This window comes from Palaemon carinicauda, chromosome 7 (genome assembly GCF_036898095.1).
Source record: "Palaemon carinicauda isolate YSFRI2023 chromosome 7, ASM3689809v2, whole genome shotgun sequence".
NCBI classification, from domain to species: Eukaryota; Metazoa; Arthropoda; class Malacostraca; order Decapoda; family Palaemonidae; genus Palaemon; species Palaemon carinicauda.
In genome coordinates this window covers 61,751,471-61,768,970 of record NC_090731.1, presented here as the reverse complement: position 1 = coordinate 61,768,970, position 17,500 = coordinate 61,751,471, and the positions used below count along the sequence as shown (strand labels likewise).

Sequence of the window (17,500 nt, the reverse complement as noted above, 5' to 3'; positions counted from 1 at the left end):
GTTCATAATACTAGGTATGCAGATAATTCTAATAATCACGCCTCCTCCATCAGGAGCTCAATACTACACAGCATTCTAGAATTTTTATTTCAGCCATAACGAAATTGTGGAAATCTTCCTAACGGTAGTTTCATCGGCATAACTTGAAAAGTTCAAATATTCAGCAAATCTTTTTATGTTCAACAGGCTGGTACAAGTCTCATTTTATAGTTTATAAATGAAAGATCTATTTTAATGTTGTTGCTGTTCCTAAAATATTTCATCTTATTTGTTTACTACTTTTCCTCCTCATCTCCTCCTACGCCTATTGACTCAAAGGACTTCGGTTAGATTTCGCCAGTCGTCTCTATATTCGGCTTTTAATTCAATACTTCACTCATCATCTCTCACTTCATACTTCATAGTTCTCACCCATGTAGGCCTGGGTTTTCCAACTCTTCTTGTGCCTTGAGGAGCCCAGTTGTTTGGTGAACTAATCTCTCTTGGGGAGTGCAAAGAGCATGCCCAAACCAATCTCAATCTAACCTTCACCATGAGCTCAGCCAAATATGGCACTCAAATAATCTATCTTATAGTTTCATTTCTAATCCTGCTGTGCCATTTAAATCCCAATATTTTTCTAGGGTTTTGTTCTCTAATTTACTAAATATGTTGGAGATGGTTTCATTATCATGTTCATACAGTTACACAGATCTCCCTAAACTGATATATATGTAGTCTGATTTTTATGTGTAATTTTAGGCGATGTGATTTTCAAATTTTATCTAACCTAGACATTGTGTGAGTGTTTTTCCCCCCAATCTTACACTAAACTTTAATTCTAAAGACCCTGTACTGGAGATCATATTTCCTAAATTCTTAAATGATTCTAAATCATTAATCCTTTCTCCTTTCAAGTATATTTCATCTTCCATTGCATATTGCCCTTCTTATCATCTCTATCTTTATTCCATTCATCTTGAGCTCAACCTCGTGTAATATCTTATGCATTAGGGTAAGCTAGCATAGTAAATCCTGTGGTGTCGTGCTAATAAGGACTGCATCATCAGCATACTCTAGGTCAGCTAATATCCTATTACCAATCCAGTTCAATCCTTCTCCACCATTTACAACTGTTCTAGGCATAACAAAATTCATTAGGAGGATATACAACGATGAGAAAACATTGCTTTTCATATATTTTACTTATTTCTTTTCCTCACTGTATTTCCCTGTTGGAGCCTATGGACATATAGCATCCTACTTGTCCAAATAGGAACGTAGTTAGATAGTAATCATATATATATATATATATATATATATATATATATATATATATATATATATATATATATATATATATATATATATATATATATATATTTATACACATATATATATGCATATATATATATATATATATATATATATATATATATATATATATATATATTTATATATATATAGCATGTGTGTGAAACCTTATATCCTTTCCTCACTGGTCTATTCTTCCCTTCTGGATACCATCGGCATACAGCATCCTACTTTTACAACTATGGTTAAAGCTTAATATTCTACTTTTACAACTAAGGTTGAAGTTTAGCTAGTACAGTAATATACAGTATATATATATATATATATATATATATATATATATATATATATATATATATATATATATATATTATATATATATATATATATATATATATATATATATATATATATATATATATATATATATACATATTTATCTGATGGGTATATTAACAACAAAAATTATAATAATTATTCTTTATTCTTTAGGAATCATGAAATATTTGAGAAAATTTAGATAACTAAGTATTAAAAACACTTAATAAAATAAGATATGCTTAAAATAAGGAAATATGGCTATTTCCAGGACTAGTTACTAATACACCGGCAGTGCGTTGGTGGACAAAAGGAAGGTACATGGAAGCAGTTGAGAGTACACCATTTGTCATAAATATCTGCTCCTCGGAATGGACCGACTCCTACACATAGGCTTCTGTGGAATTAAAGAATATTATTATTATTATTATTATTATTATTATTATTACTATCCAAGCTACAACCCTAGTTGGAAAAGCAAGATGCTATAAGCCCAGGGGCTCCAACAGGGAAAAATAGCTCAGTGAGAAAAGGAAATAAGGAAATAAATAAATGAAGAGAACAAATTAACAATAAATCATTCTAAAATAAGAAACAACGTCAAAACAGACATGTCATATAATAAACTATCAACAACATCAAAAACAAATATGTCATAAATAAACTATAAAAAGACTATGTCTGCCTGGTCAACAAAAAAGCATTTGCTCCAACTTTGAACTTTTGAAGTTCTACTGATTCAACAACCCGATTAGGAAGATCATTCCACAACTTGGTCACAGCTGGAATAAAACTTCTAGAGTACTGCGTAGTATTGAGTCTCGTGATGGAGAAGGCCTGGCTATTAGAATTAACTGCCTGCCTAGTATTACGAACAGGATAGAATTGTCCAGGGAGATCTGAATGTAAAGGATGGTCAGAGTTGTGAAAAATCTTATGCAACATACATAATGAACTAATTGAACGACGGTGCCAGAGATTAATATGTAGATCAGGAATAAGAAATTTAATAGACCGTAAGTTTCTGTCCAACAAATTAAGATGAGAATCAGCAGCTGAAGACCAGACAGGAGAACAATACTCAAAACAAGGTAGAATGAAAGAATTAAAACACTTCTTCAGAATAGATTGATCACCGAAAATCTTGAAAGACTTTCTCAATAAGCCTATTTTTTGTGAAATTGAAGAAGACACAGACCTTATATGTTTCTCAAAAGTAAATTTACTGTCGAGAATCACACCTAAAATTTTGAAAGAGTCATACATATTTAAAGAAACATTATCAATACTGAGATCCGGATGTTGAGGAACCACCGTCCTTGACCTACTTACAATCATACTTTGAGTTTTGTTAGGATTCAACTTCATACCCCATAATTTGCACCATGCACTAATTCTAGCTAAATCTCTATTAAGGGATTCACCAACCCTAGATCTACATTCAGGGGATGGAATTGATGCGAAGAGAGTAGCATCATCTGCATATGCAACAAGCTTGTTTTCTAGGCCAAACCACATGTCATGTGTATATAGTATGAAAAGTAATGGGCCAAGAACACTACCCTGTGGAACACCAGATATCACATTCCTATAATCACTATGGTGCCCATCAACAACAACTCTTTGAGATCTATTACTTAAAAAATCAATAATAATGCTAAGAAACGACCCACCCACTCCCAACTGTTTCAGTTTGAAAACAAGGGCCTCATGATAAACACGGTCAAAGGCAGCATTAAAATCAAGGCCAATCATACGAACTTCCCGACCACAATCAAGGGATTTCTGTACAGCATTGGAGATTGTAAGAAGGGCATCACATGCTCCAAGGCCTTTACGAAAACCAAATTGCAAACTAGGGAGTAGATGATTACCTTCAGCAAACCTATTAAGACGTTTTGCCAGAAGACGTTCAAAAACTTTAGATAATATGGGAGTTATGGAAATTGGGCGGTAATCAGTGGGACTTGAGCTACCACAAACACATTTACATAGAGGAGTAACATTACCAATTCTCCAACTAGTGCTAAAAGCTCCTCTTCTTGCTAACTTGCGCAAAATAACAGATAACTTTGGAGCTAAGAAATCTGCTGTCTTTATAAAAAACAAAGGAAAAATACCATTTGGGTCTACACCTCCATAAGCATCAAGGTCCATCAACAGAGCTTTAATTTGTAGATGCCTGTGAGAGATTAGAAAACGATTTATTTGCAATAGAAAGAATAAAAATCACCATATAACCTTTCCATATACATGAAGAATATTAAAAACCAGTGACATAAGATGCTAGTTAGATTATTTTGGGATTTGTTTAATATAGGAACACTTGCTTAACAGAGATATCAATGATTATGAAAATTATCATTTGATCTAGATTATGAAAATACAGAAACTATGTATACAGCACCCCTGAATGAAAGAAAATATATACAAAGGGAATCCTATTGCCAATTCTGCCATAATAAATGCATTTATATGAAGAAAAAAAATTCCTGATACCAAGTCAATTTAATGTTAGGCGATATTTATGGTAATATATTTTAATGTTTAAAGGGTCACTTGAGAATCAAAGACAAACCTATCAGTTAGGCTTACATACTCGTCATGGTGGAGATTGGTGATTTCAAAATCCCAAGTATAAAAAAGGAATAGGACAAAATATGTACTTCTTAGTTAAAATTGCGTTATACATCTCCCGATAAGATAGATGAATAAGTAAAAAAAATAGCTGTGCACGAAGTAAGATGTTCAACCACAGACCATAATAAAACAGATGTAAATAAATTTCCTAAACCCCACGGTAAGAGTTAATTCGACATTTGATGATCAATAGTGGAAATATATGTACAGTATACATACACACAAAGACGCACATGCATACACGGCTGAAGACTATGAATCGTGATGTAGAAGTTATGAATGCAGAATTATTGATTTTAAAGCGCAATATACATATGACTGGAAAAATCTAACCGATGCCATTTTCTTTATATATATATATATATATATATATATATATATATATATATATATATATATATATATATATATATATATATGTATATATATATATATGTGTGTGTGTGTATAGTGTCCTAAAATAATGTGTAAACTCTTTGACTTTGAATACCTAATAAACTTTTTTTTTCTATTTCAGATTTGATTTTTTGAGTAAGATTGGCAGATACTGGGCTTACGTTCGAGCAAAAAAAAAAATGTTTGATCAGAAAACATTCTAGAAATGAGAAAATAAAGCTGAAATGCAAAGACGATTTACGAGTGGGTTCCACAGGGATGCCTCAACAAGCGTCACCATTTCACGAATCGTAGATAACTTTGAGAATCATGGGACCATCCGGTGCATGAGAAAAGGACATTCAGAACGAAACAGAACATCAGCAAGCCCCGCTAAAGAGCAAGATGTTATTGCTAATGTTCAGAATTCCCCACGAAAATCTGTTCGTTAACTGTCACGTGAAACAGGTATCCCAAAATCAAGTTTCCATCGCATTTTGAAGCATGCGCAGCAGAAAACCTAAAACAATTCACGACTTAGAGAGGCGATTAAAGAATATGCTCAGATACCGGGAGAAATGCTACTAACAGTTTGTAGTTCCATATCTTCACGACGCAAGAAGTGTATTGAACAGAACGGAAACCAGTTTCAACACTATGTGAGCTGACCTTTTCTTTTTTAATTTCTGAAATTGACCCATGTATACTTACTTTTTTACTGTGAACTCTCAGAATCTTTAAATGGGCATTGTTTCTCTCCTGTGAATCTGTTTTCAACCTTGATATCAATAAATTGAACAAGTAACAATTCAAAGAGTGTATACATCTTTTTGGGACACCCTGTATATACACATACATACATACATACATACATACATATATATATATATATATATATATATATATATATATATATATATATATATATATATATATATATATATATGTATATATATACATATATATATAGTATATATATATATATATATATATATATATATATATATATATATATATATATATACAGTATATTTATATGTGTGTATATATATGTATGTATGTATATATAAACACACACACACACTTATTATTATTATTATTATTATTATTATTATTATTATTATTATTTGCTAAGCTACAACCCTAGCTGGAAAAGCAAAATGCTATAAGCCCAGGGGCCCCAACAGAGAAAATAGCCCAGTAAGGAAAGGAAAGAAGGAAAAATAAAATATTTTAAGAAGAGTAACATTAAAATAAATATTTCCTATATAAACTATGAAAACTTTAACAAAACAAGAGGAAGAGAAATTAAATAGAATAGTGTGCCTGATTGTACCCTCAAGCAAGAGAACTCTAACCCAAGACAGTGGAAGACCATGGTACAGAGGCTATGGCACTACCCAAGACTAGAGAACAATGGTTTGATTTTGGAGTGTCCTTCTCCTAGAAGAGCTGCTTACCATAGCTAAAGAGTCTCTTCTACCCTTACTAAGAGGAAAGTAGCCACAGAACAAATACAGTGCAGTAGTTAACCCCTTGAGCGAAGAAGAATTGTTTAGTAACCTCAGTGTTGTCAGGTGTGTGAGGACAGAGGAGAATCTGTTAAGAATAGGCCAGACTATTCGGCGTATGTGTAGGCAAAGAGAAAGAACCGTAACCAAAGAGAAGGATCCAACGTAGTACTGTCTGGCCAGTCAAAGGACCCCATAACTCTCTGGCGGTAGTATTTCAACTTACACATATATTTATATATATGTGTATATGAATATATAAATATATATATATATATATATATATATATATATATATATATATATATATATATATGAATACATGCATATATATTCATATATATATATATATATATATATATATATATATATATATATATATATATATATATATATATATGTGTGTGTGTGTGTGTGTATACAGTATATATACACACACACACACATATATATATATATATATATATATATATATATATATATATATATATATATATATATATATACTGTTTATACAATGCGTAGAACATTTGGAGATGGTGAAGAAGGATGGGATTGGATCAGTAATATGAAATTGGCTGACTTGAGTATGCTGATGGAGCTGTCCTTATGTCCTTATAGACGAACGCCACAGGATTTTCAGTGCTTCCATACCAGAATACATGAAATATCATATATATATATATATATATATATATATATATATATATATATATATATATATATATATATATATATATATATATATATATATATATATATATATATATATATATATATTTAGCCATCATCGTCACCATCACCATCATCATCATTATAATTAAGCTTTTGCTAGTCCACTGCAGCATAAAGGCCTCAGGCATGTCCTGTTTATAGCCTTTCTATGCCAGTCTGTAACCACAAACTTTCTTAGATCGTCAATACATCGTCTTCTCTTCCTCCAACTGCTGCTTTTGCAATCTCTATAGATGCATTCTGTTATTCATAATGTCCATTATTATCTCTAATTCTCATTATATATACTGCATATGTCTATATCTTTTTCTTGCATGCTGTTAGAATATCCTCTACTTTAATTTGCTCTCGTATCCAAATTGATCTTTTTGTCTCTTGGTTTTATTTCCACCGTTATTTTTTCATAGCTCCTTTTGTTAGTATTATTATTATTATTATTATTATTATTATTATTATTATTATTATTATTATTATCATTATTATTATTATTATTATTATTATTATTATTATTATTAGATAAGCTAAAACCCTACAAGGAAAAGCAAGATGCTATAACCCTTAGGGCTCCAACAGTATAAAAAAGCGTAGTGAGGATAGGAAATAAGGAAATAAATAAACTGAATGCAAAGTAATAAATAATTACATTTAAATATTCAAAAACAGTAACAACATTAAAACTTCTTTCTTATATAAACTACAAAAAAGAATTATATCAGCCTGTTCAGCAAAAGAAAAAAAAAAAGGGTTTAATACAACTTTTAAATTTTGAAGTTTTACCGATTTAACTATCAGTTTATGAAGATCATTACACAGCTTGGTCATAGCTGGGACAAAACATTCTAAAATATTGCGTAAAATTGAGCTTCATGAAGAAGTCCTGATTAATAGAATTAACTGCATACTTAGTATTACGAACTGGGTGGTACTGTTCGGAAAGGTCTGGATGTAAAGTATGCTCAGAATTATGAAAACTCTTATGTAATGTGCACAAGGAACTAATTGAACAACGATTTCATAAATTAATATCTAGATCGACAATAAGAAATTTAATAGAACGTAAGTTACTCTCCAACAAATTAAGATGAGAATCAGGAGCTGAAGACCAAGCAGGAGAACAATAATCGAAACTAGTTAGAATGAAAAAATTTATCAGAAAAAAATCTTAAAGAAATTCTCTATAAGCCTATTTTTGTGTAAGTAAAGAAGACACAGACACATGCGTTTCTATAAAGGAAATTTGCTGTCAAGAATCACACCAAGAATTTTAAAAATTCATACGGATTAAAGAAATATTATCAATGTTGAGATCAGGATGTTGAGGAACAACCATCCTTGGTCTACTTACAATCATACTTTGAGTTTGTTAGGATTCAACTTCACGACCGTTAATTTGCCCAATGCACTAATTTTAGCTAGATCTCTATAAAGAGATTCAGCAACCCCAGATCTATATTCAAGAGATAGAATTGATGCAAAGAGAGTATCATTATCTGTATATGCAACAAGCTTGTTTTCTAGGCCAAATAACATGTCATATATATATATATATATATATATATATATATATATATATATATATATATATATATATATATATATATATATATATACATATATATATATATATATATATATATATATATATATATATATATATATATATATATATACTAAAAAAAGTAATGGGCCGGGAACATTACCCTGAGGAACACCAGATATCACATTCCTTTGCTCAATATGGTGGCCATCAGCAACAACTGTCTGCAATCTATTACTTAAATATTCAATAATGATGCTAGGAAGCGACCCACCCACTCCCAACTGTTTGAGCTTAAAATAAGGGCCTCGTGATTAGCATGGTCAAAAGAAGCAATAAAATCAAGGCCATTCATACGAACTTCCTGACCACAATCAATGGATTTTTGTACAGCATTAGACATTGTACGAAGGGCATTTCATGCTCCAACACTTATACGAAAGCCAAATTGCAGACTATGGAACATATAATTACCTTCCACAAACCCACTTAGATGTATAGCCAAATGATTTTAAAAAACTTCAGATAATAAGGATGTTATGGAAGTTGGTTGGTAATCAGTTAGACTTGAACTTCCAGGAAGACATTTACATAATGAATTAACATTACCAATTCTCCAACAAGTGCTAAAAGCTCTTGTTCTTGCCAACTTGCGAAAAAAAAACTGATTACTTTGGAGGTAAGCAATCTGCAGTCTTTATAGAAAACAAGGGAAAATATCATTTGGGTCTACACCTCCCTAAGCCTCAAGGCCCATAAAGAGAGCTTTAATTTCAAGAGATCAAAAAGCTAATGTAGTTAGATTAGCCTCAGGAAAACAGGACTGAGGAAGATTAAACTTCTCATTACTTTGATTACTGTAAAACATATCAGCCAAAAGGGTTACCCTTTCCTTTGGACAATGAGTGACACAGCCATCTGGTTTAAGTAAAGTAGGAACTATTGCGTCTACACCAAAGAGTGCAGATTTGAGTGTAGCCTACCACTTATGTTACTGGGTTGTACCTGAAAAAGTGTCTTTTATGGTTAAATTGCATTCCTTTTCCTTTGAAGCATCAAGTCCATGAGCAAAACCTCTAAGCTGAGTATAGTTATTCCAGGTCAAATCTGATCTGTTACCCTTCAAAAGATGATAGGCCTCCTGCTTCTCCAAAATAAACACGTCTACAATAATCATTGAACCACGGTTTGTCTTTCACTCGGTACCTTAGTACACGTGAAGGGATACCACTATCATATGTGTTGACTAGATTTCTATTCAAATGAACAACAGAATCAGCACTATGATACAATTGGGACCAATTCAAACCCAAAACATCACTCAAAATGCCGTTACAGTCTGCTTGAGATTTTACATAAATCTCACATAAGTATGATATATCAGGGAGAGGCTGCTCAGTCTCGACTACTAATGAAATCAAGGCAAGATCAGATGTTCCAACTGGAAAACCAACCTTACTTGTTATAATGCCAGGGGAGTTGGTGTATACGAGGTCCAAGCAGTTACCAGACATGTAAGTAGTTTCGCCTATGATTTGCTCACAGCTTGATTCAGAAACATAGTCCAAAGCTCTTAAGCCATGGGGATCAGTAGGAGAAAATTTAACCACTCTCTATGGTGAGCATTGAAATTACCAACAAAGACAAAAGAGGCCTTTATATCATCTTCTTGTATCTTAGCCATCATGGTAAGAAGACTGTCGAAGATGGAATCATCCATGTCTGGATTCTGGTATATTAAATACAAATAAAAGTTGTTATACCTGCCACAAACTTTTATTACCTAAATCTCATGACATCCATATTCATAGCAGGGTTTATGAGAAGTAGGGCACTCAGTCCTAGTACACATGTCATCTCAATCCCCAGTTATAAGGAGTTCAGATGAATTCCTCATATGAGAAACCAAAGTTTCTGAGCACAAAAGAATGTCATATTGTAAGCACGCAACTGTATGGTCTTGAATATTTGCATGAACACTACGAGTATTGAAATAAAATAGATGACACTCACGAAGTCTAGGACATATAGGTCCAGAGTTTCACTCAATGTCTCCAGACAGGATAAGAATTAATGGCAATGAAAAGATGCATTATACTTAAAAACTAACCTAACAATAATAATAACGAAAGCACCATGTAAAACCATATAGGCTATTGGTTAATAAAACCCATAGACTATAGATAAAAAGTCGGAAAAATTGGTCAAAAGGGCGGAGCCTATACACCATGCAAGGCTTAATACTCTCCAGGATAGCCTCTTCAACTGAGGAAAGGACAATAAGTATGGTAACTATCTTTGTTATGAGGCCATCTGATTAGATAATTTTATCTAGAGAAAGTGGCATTTTACTATTCATAATCTCATTTTGTTTACCAAAAGCTCTCCATCCTATGATTACCCATTTCTTATTTTGGTTTCATATCCTAAGAAAACACTACCTGTCTGTCATAACTCTTATTTGTTGTCTCTCTTCATTTTCATTGAATATTATCATAGTGTACATTTCTCCTCTCTCTGTTCTTATGCAATTCATCACATTATTCACTGTATAGAATTATATTATATGGTTAAGGTACTCCCCAATAGTATTAATGCCTACTTTTCCCTAACCTAAATTCTTAAAAATTTGATTTAGGAATGCTGTGAGTAAATTAAGAGAGATGGATCTCCTTGTCTAACTACTTTCCTGATCCCAATTCTCTCACTATATGTATTTTTAGGATTGCTGTTCTTCCTGTAATGATATCTTCAAGTGTTCAACATAGGATTAATATATTCCTTTTCTTTAAATGGCTTTCATTATGGGTAAAGTCTGTACTCAAAAGCTTTCTTATAGGCTATAAATGACATTCATAGTAGATTGTTGGAATGGGAATTTTTTTCCATTAGCTGATTAATTACATGGATATAGTCAGTTATTCAATACCTGCTTCTAAAGCCTTCCTTTTCTCTTGGTTAATTTAATTATAGTTGTCTTTTTCATCGACCTATAGTAATCTTTGTAAATATTTTATAGATTACTGAAAATAAACTTATTTGGCAGTAATTATTCAGGTCATTTTTATCCAAGTTGTAGGAGTAGAGCAGTCTTGCACACATTTTGTGTAAAGTTCATCGAGTTTTACTACTATGAATTCTCCCCCACTTACTAAATCAATTGTTAGCCCATATTCTCCTTCCGCTTCACATCTTAAATGCTTTCTTCACTTCTCCTACAAGTACTTTTGGTACCGGCTTAACGGTTTAAGTGTTTCATTATTTCTATTGGCAAATCTATTTCGTATATCGCAATTGTTTAGCAATGAATCAAATTACTCTGCAATTTTTAATACAAAATGTCTTTTGCTAATAATATTTCCATTTTCATCGTTTATAGTAAACTTCAGGTCTTCTTTTCCTCAATAGGATGTTTCTGTAGTGTTTACTCAATTTTGGTCCGATTGTTTACGAATGTCTGGGGTTCTTGTTTGTTTAATATTTTTGATAGTTTAGTTCATTCTATTTCATCTCTATTAGATTTTACATTTATTTACCCTCATATATATATATATATATATATATATATATATATATATATATATATATATATATATATATATATATATATATATATATATATATATATATATATATACTGTATATATATATATATATATATATATATATATATATATATATATATATATATATATATATACTGTATATATATATATATATATATATATATATATATATATATATATATATATATATATAAATAAACATATATATGTATATATGAATGTAATTACATATATATATATATATATATATATATATATATATATATATATATATATATATATATATATATACATATATATATATGTATATATATGTATATATATATATATATATATATATATATATATATATATGTATATATATATGAATGTACATATATATATATATATATATATATATATATATATGAATGTATATATATATATATATATATATATATATATATATATATATATATATATATATATATATATGAATGTATGTATATATACATATATATATATATATATATATATATATATATACATACATTCATATATATATATATATATATATATATATATATATATATATATATATATATATATACGCATGCACAAGTCTAATTAGTGTATATATAAATATATATATATATATATATATATATATATATATATATATATATATATATATATATATATATAGTGTATAAATTTTTATATATAATATATATATATATGTGTGTATATACATATATATATATATATATATATATATATATATATATATATATATATATATATATATATATATGTATGTATAAGCCATTTATATTGATATTCAATGTCTGGACTCTCCTACCGTCTTCGGGATCAGTGCCCCAGGCAAAACCACTAAAAAATAATAGCTTCTGACCGGCCGGGAATCGAACCCTGGTCCACGAAACTTGTAATAACATTGGCATACCACTTAGCCAAAAAGAAAGATAAAAGTCAATGACTATTCTTCTGTACTTATGCCTGTCGAATTCAGTGTTTTGTACTTAGAATTGAAATCAACCTATCTTCACCATTGTAGCTAATTGGTATGTTTGTACTTGGCATTCGATTAATGATAAATTTTGCACATTTAGACGTATTTCTTTTTCCTATTCAAATAAGCAATATATTTTGATACATTAATGTCTGTATTTTCCTTCCGATCTGGGGATCAGAGCCCCAGGCGAAAGCACTCAAAGACAATAGCTTCTGACCAGCCTGTAATCGAACCCTGGTCCACGAAACTTGTAATAATAGTAAAATAACACTTAGCCACGAAGAGAGATAAAAGTCACTGATAATTCGTCTGTACTTATACCGGTCGAATTCAGGTTTTTTGTACTTGGAATTAAAATCAAACCATCTTCACTATCGTAGCTAATTGGCATGTTTGTGACTTGACATTCAATTGATGATAAATATTGCACATCTAGACATGTTTTTTTTTTTCATATTCAAATAAGCCACATATTTATATACATTAATGTCTAGCTTCTCTTATCGACCTCGGGATCAGAACACCAGGCGAAACCACTCAAAGACAATAGCTTCTGACCGGCTTGGAATCGAACCCTGGTCCACAAAACTTGTAACAACAGTGATATATCCCTTAGCCACAAAGAAAGATAAAAGTCAATGACAATTCTTCTGTACTTACTCTTGCCGAATTCAGATTATTTTGTACATAGAATTGAGATCAACCTGTCTTTACCATCGTAGCTAATTGGTATGTTTGTACTTGACATTCGATTAATGATAAAAATTTTCACATTCCGAGATGTATGGGTCTGGTATATCCATTAGTAGGAGGTTGATCTCGACCCCACGATCCCCTGTGATCCTGTTGATTCCTCACTGATGCTCAGTCGAGAGAAAAGATATTTTTCTCGGTTCCAAAATCTTTGTTACAGGATGGTTCTAGATAGATAGAGAGAGAGAGAGAGAGAGAGAGAGAGAGAGAGAGAGAGAGAGAGAGAGAGAGAGAGAGAGAGAGAGAGGTTGGCGGTTTCCTTGCTTACTGTGCCACCCTTTCTCAAGTATATTTGTGTTTTATATACATTAACGCATTATTTGTCAATATTACTTTTTCTCTATATTAAGCCATTTTCATAATTAGAAGTATTTCAAAAGACAAATCAATACTACATTCATTGTCTAATCGTTGATGAACTCCTTGCAGAGTGAAACACCTACAAGATGTGCATCTGCCTTTAGCTTAGATGAAGGCTTATCAGCAATGTATGAAATTCTCCTAACATGCTCCTAAAGTCACATCTGTCTTTCAAGCATTTTTCTTCTCGTAGATATCAAGGTCCTTCTTTCTTTAGTTTTGAGGACGTTCCTGCCATTTTCCACCAGATAATTCATGTTTGGGCACCCAGTAAGTTCCTAGGGACTGAAATACCCTATTCCATCATTTCACCTAAGATAAACAGTTTACCATTTTTTACTAGCATCTCAACATTCCTCAACCATTTAACTTTTATTTCATCAAATATATTAGGTAATGAGTTCATTTTATCATCTACCACCTTTACCACTTATTTGCTTTCAACATACAGGCATTACTCCCATTAGAAAAAAAAACAAGCCCAATGATCCCATTATGCATTTCCATATAAGCTTCACCAGTTCAAATCTGTTACCAGTTGTACAGCACATGTTTCATACATGCTCGTACACTGTAACGGTATTATTTTTTGTTTTATAGCTTGCTCTTCCCCGCACTGATAATAGACCAACAAGTATATGCTTGCTAATGCATAATTTACTTTGTTTGAATTTTTTTAACGTTCTTGCTCGCAAGTGCTTGTATATAAGCTCGTTGTCTGTTTAATAAAGTTTAGTTGCACTCATCTCGCCTCTCTTTTATGACCTAAGAGCCACACAATTTGACAATGACCCCCTACGACCCTAACTCTTCTATCCATGCCACATACATAAAACTACTGCCCTTCATCAGTACAGAGGTATTCGCTTAGTTTCAGCACTTCAAGGTTAAGTTGCATGAAGGGCTTGACTCGCTCAGGCAACAATGAAGACTACATCCTCGTGGCTATCCCCGACGATACTTTCCCAGAAATCTCCAATTAAATTTGCGACAAAGGGAATACCCCAATATCGAACAAATTCCTCAAAACATACCTACTAGAACAGTACTCACCATCACCAGCTGCTTATATAGCCAAGCTTTTTCAGATCTCTCAAAAACTGTTGAGGGATCAAAAGGCTTCACTCACCCTCAGAAAAATTACCTGTATCGCTAATCTACAACCTGCAGCAGACGGCTCTCCTGAAGACGTGAACCCTCTTTTTACCCTTTAGGTATGATGCCTACCCAAACCTGTACACGTTGCCATTCCCGATGTCGACATTTTGCCCATGAAGGACCTGATGACCAAAGTCGACGCCCTAATGGACAGCCACTTCACCACCATTAAGACCTTCATCAACGCCTTCAATCCTAACGAAGACGACAACTAACTATTCAACATTGACCGAAGCTGAAGTGAAAGTGGTAGGACACACACGCATACTCCAGGATGTGTCGGAACAGTGATAAAACCACCCATGACCCCAGTGAGCCACCACTCATTCCCACACCAGTCAACGACCTCTACATCCCCTTACTGACCCACATCGGGCACCATTACGCTCCTCTCATTCCAGATTCTGGGCTGCTGCAAAGAAATGTGCAAACAGTTGTCAAAGGCCAAAAAACTTGTAAGTAGGTCAACGCTTATGGCATTGGTCTCCCATATCACTATTCTTATCTATTTACATGATGTAGGTATGGGCATGTGGTTTTTGGTAGACACTGGTGCTTGCAGTTCTCTTCTACCAAGTCCACACTCCAGGACATAACATACTCATTTTGAGCCTACTGATGTTTCCTTGGTAGCTGCTAACGGATCAGCGTTCCCCCCTCACGGGTATGAAACCTTCACATTAGATAATATGGGAGTTAAGAAAATTGGGCGGTAATCAGTTGAACCTGAGCTACCACAAACACATTGTGGAGGATTAATTTTTGTTTTATTTTTATTTATTTTTTGTTTGCCAAATCCTGAGAGAGAGAGAGAGAGAGAGAGAGAGAGAGAGAGAGAGAGAGAGAGAGAGAGAGAGAGAGAGAGAGAGAGAGAGAGAGAGAGAGAGAGGTAGTTAGTGTATCGATTGTTTGTTGTGAGAAAGACTGTTGGTATAAATGAGATTGTTTGTTTATGTTTTAGTTAGGTTATGACAGTAGTGAACGTCTTAGGTGAATGCTTATTTTGATTTTAACTGCAGCTAGAGGCTGGTGTGAACGCTGGATTATTATTTTTTTTACCAGCGTGGAAGTGATTATTTATATTCTGAGTAAGTACAGTTTTCTTTATCTTTGCTTTTCGGGATTGTGAATGATAGGAACAATTTATTATTTATCTTTTATTATAGTGCGACAGTTTAGTTAGCTAGGAGTTTTCATAAGTGTTTTCTTTTTGATTTTGGCAGGCCGTAATTCCTCCTTTGGAGAGATTTTGTTTACCTGGATTAATTGTCGACGACCTGGCTAATAATAAGAAAGTTGATACGGCTACTCTGATTTAGATTATTGTTGATGACCCGGACCGAATGAACTTTGATTGCTGTTATTGATGATGATGATGATAATGATGATGATGACGATGATAACGACATCCAGGACCCAAATTAGGAGGCAGTGGTGGTAAATTGCCACACAGTTTTTTTTTTTGTTGATTATATATTTTATGTCAAGTTTTTGATTAGTTTTAAGTGTTCATTTTGAGTGTGGATGGTTTTTGGTATTGATTATTTTAATTTTAAGAAATATAGTTCTAAGGATATGTTTTGTTTTCGTTTCCCTTCAGTCTAAGAGTCCGGTTTATGATAAAGTAAGGGGAAAGTTTGTATTGAGGAGACTATTGCCAGTTAGTGATTCAAGGGTGTGGGGGTTGCTGTTGCAACATCCCGCCACAACATTTACATAGTGGAGTAATATTACCAATTCTACAAGAAGTGCTAAAAGCTCCTCTTCTTGCTAAGTTGCGCAAAATAACAGATAACTTTGGATTTAAGAAATCTGCAGTCTTTATAAAAAAAGAAAAAGGAAAATACAATTTGTATCTACACCTCCATAAGCATCCAAGTCCATCAAGAGAGCTTTAATTTCACGAGATCAAAAAGCTAAACTAGTTAGTTTATCCACATGAAAACAAGAATGAGGAAGTTCGAGATTCTCATTACTCTGCTTGCTGTCAAACGCATATGCCGAAAGGTTGTCTTTTCCTTTGGACAGTGATTGACAGAGCCATCTGGTTTAAGTAAATGAGGAATTGTTGCATCTACACCAAAGATTGCAGATTTAAGGGTAGTCCACCACTTATGCTCATGGGTTGTACCAGAAAGGATTTCTTTTATGGTTAAATTGTATTCTTTCTCAGTTGAAGCATAAACTCTCTGAGCAAAAGCTTTAAGCTGAGTATAGTTATTCCAGGTCAAATCTGGTC

At 32.4% G+C, this 17,500-nt stretch overlaps 1 protein-coding gene across 1 annotated transcript in view; it reads right to left on the bottom strand.

The window, feature by feature from the left end:
* Nucleotides 1-1,800: 1,800 nt before the first annotated feature.
* The window catches only part of LOC137643590 (peroxidasin-like), a 107,496-nt gene continuing 91,796 nt past the window's right edge, over nucleotides 1,801-17,500 (bottom strand). The window contains exon 12 of the mRNA XM_068376313.1: nucleotides 1,801-2,008. Within this exon, the coding sequence (XP_068232414.1) occupies nucleotides 1,885-2,008 (124 nt within the window). The 3' untranslated portion in view covers nucleotides 1,801-1,884. The remainder of the gene's footprint in view (nucleotides 2,009-17,500) is intronic.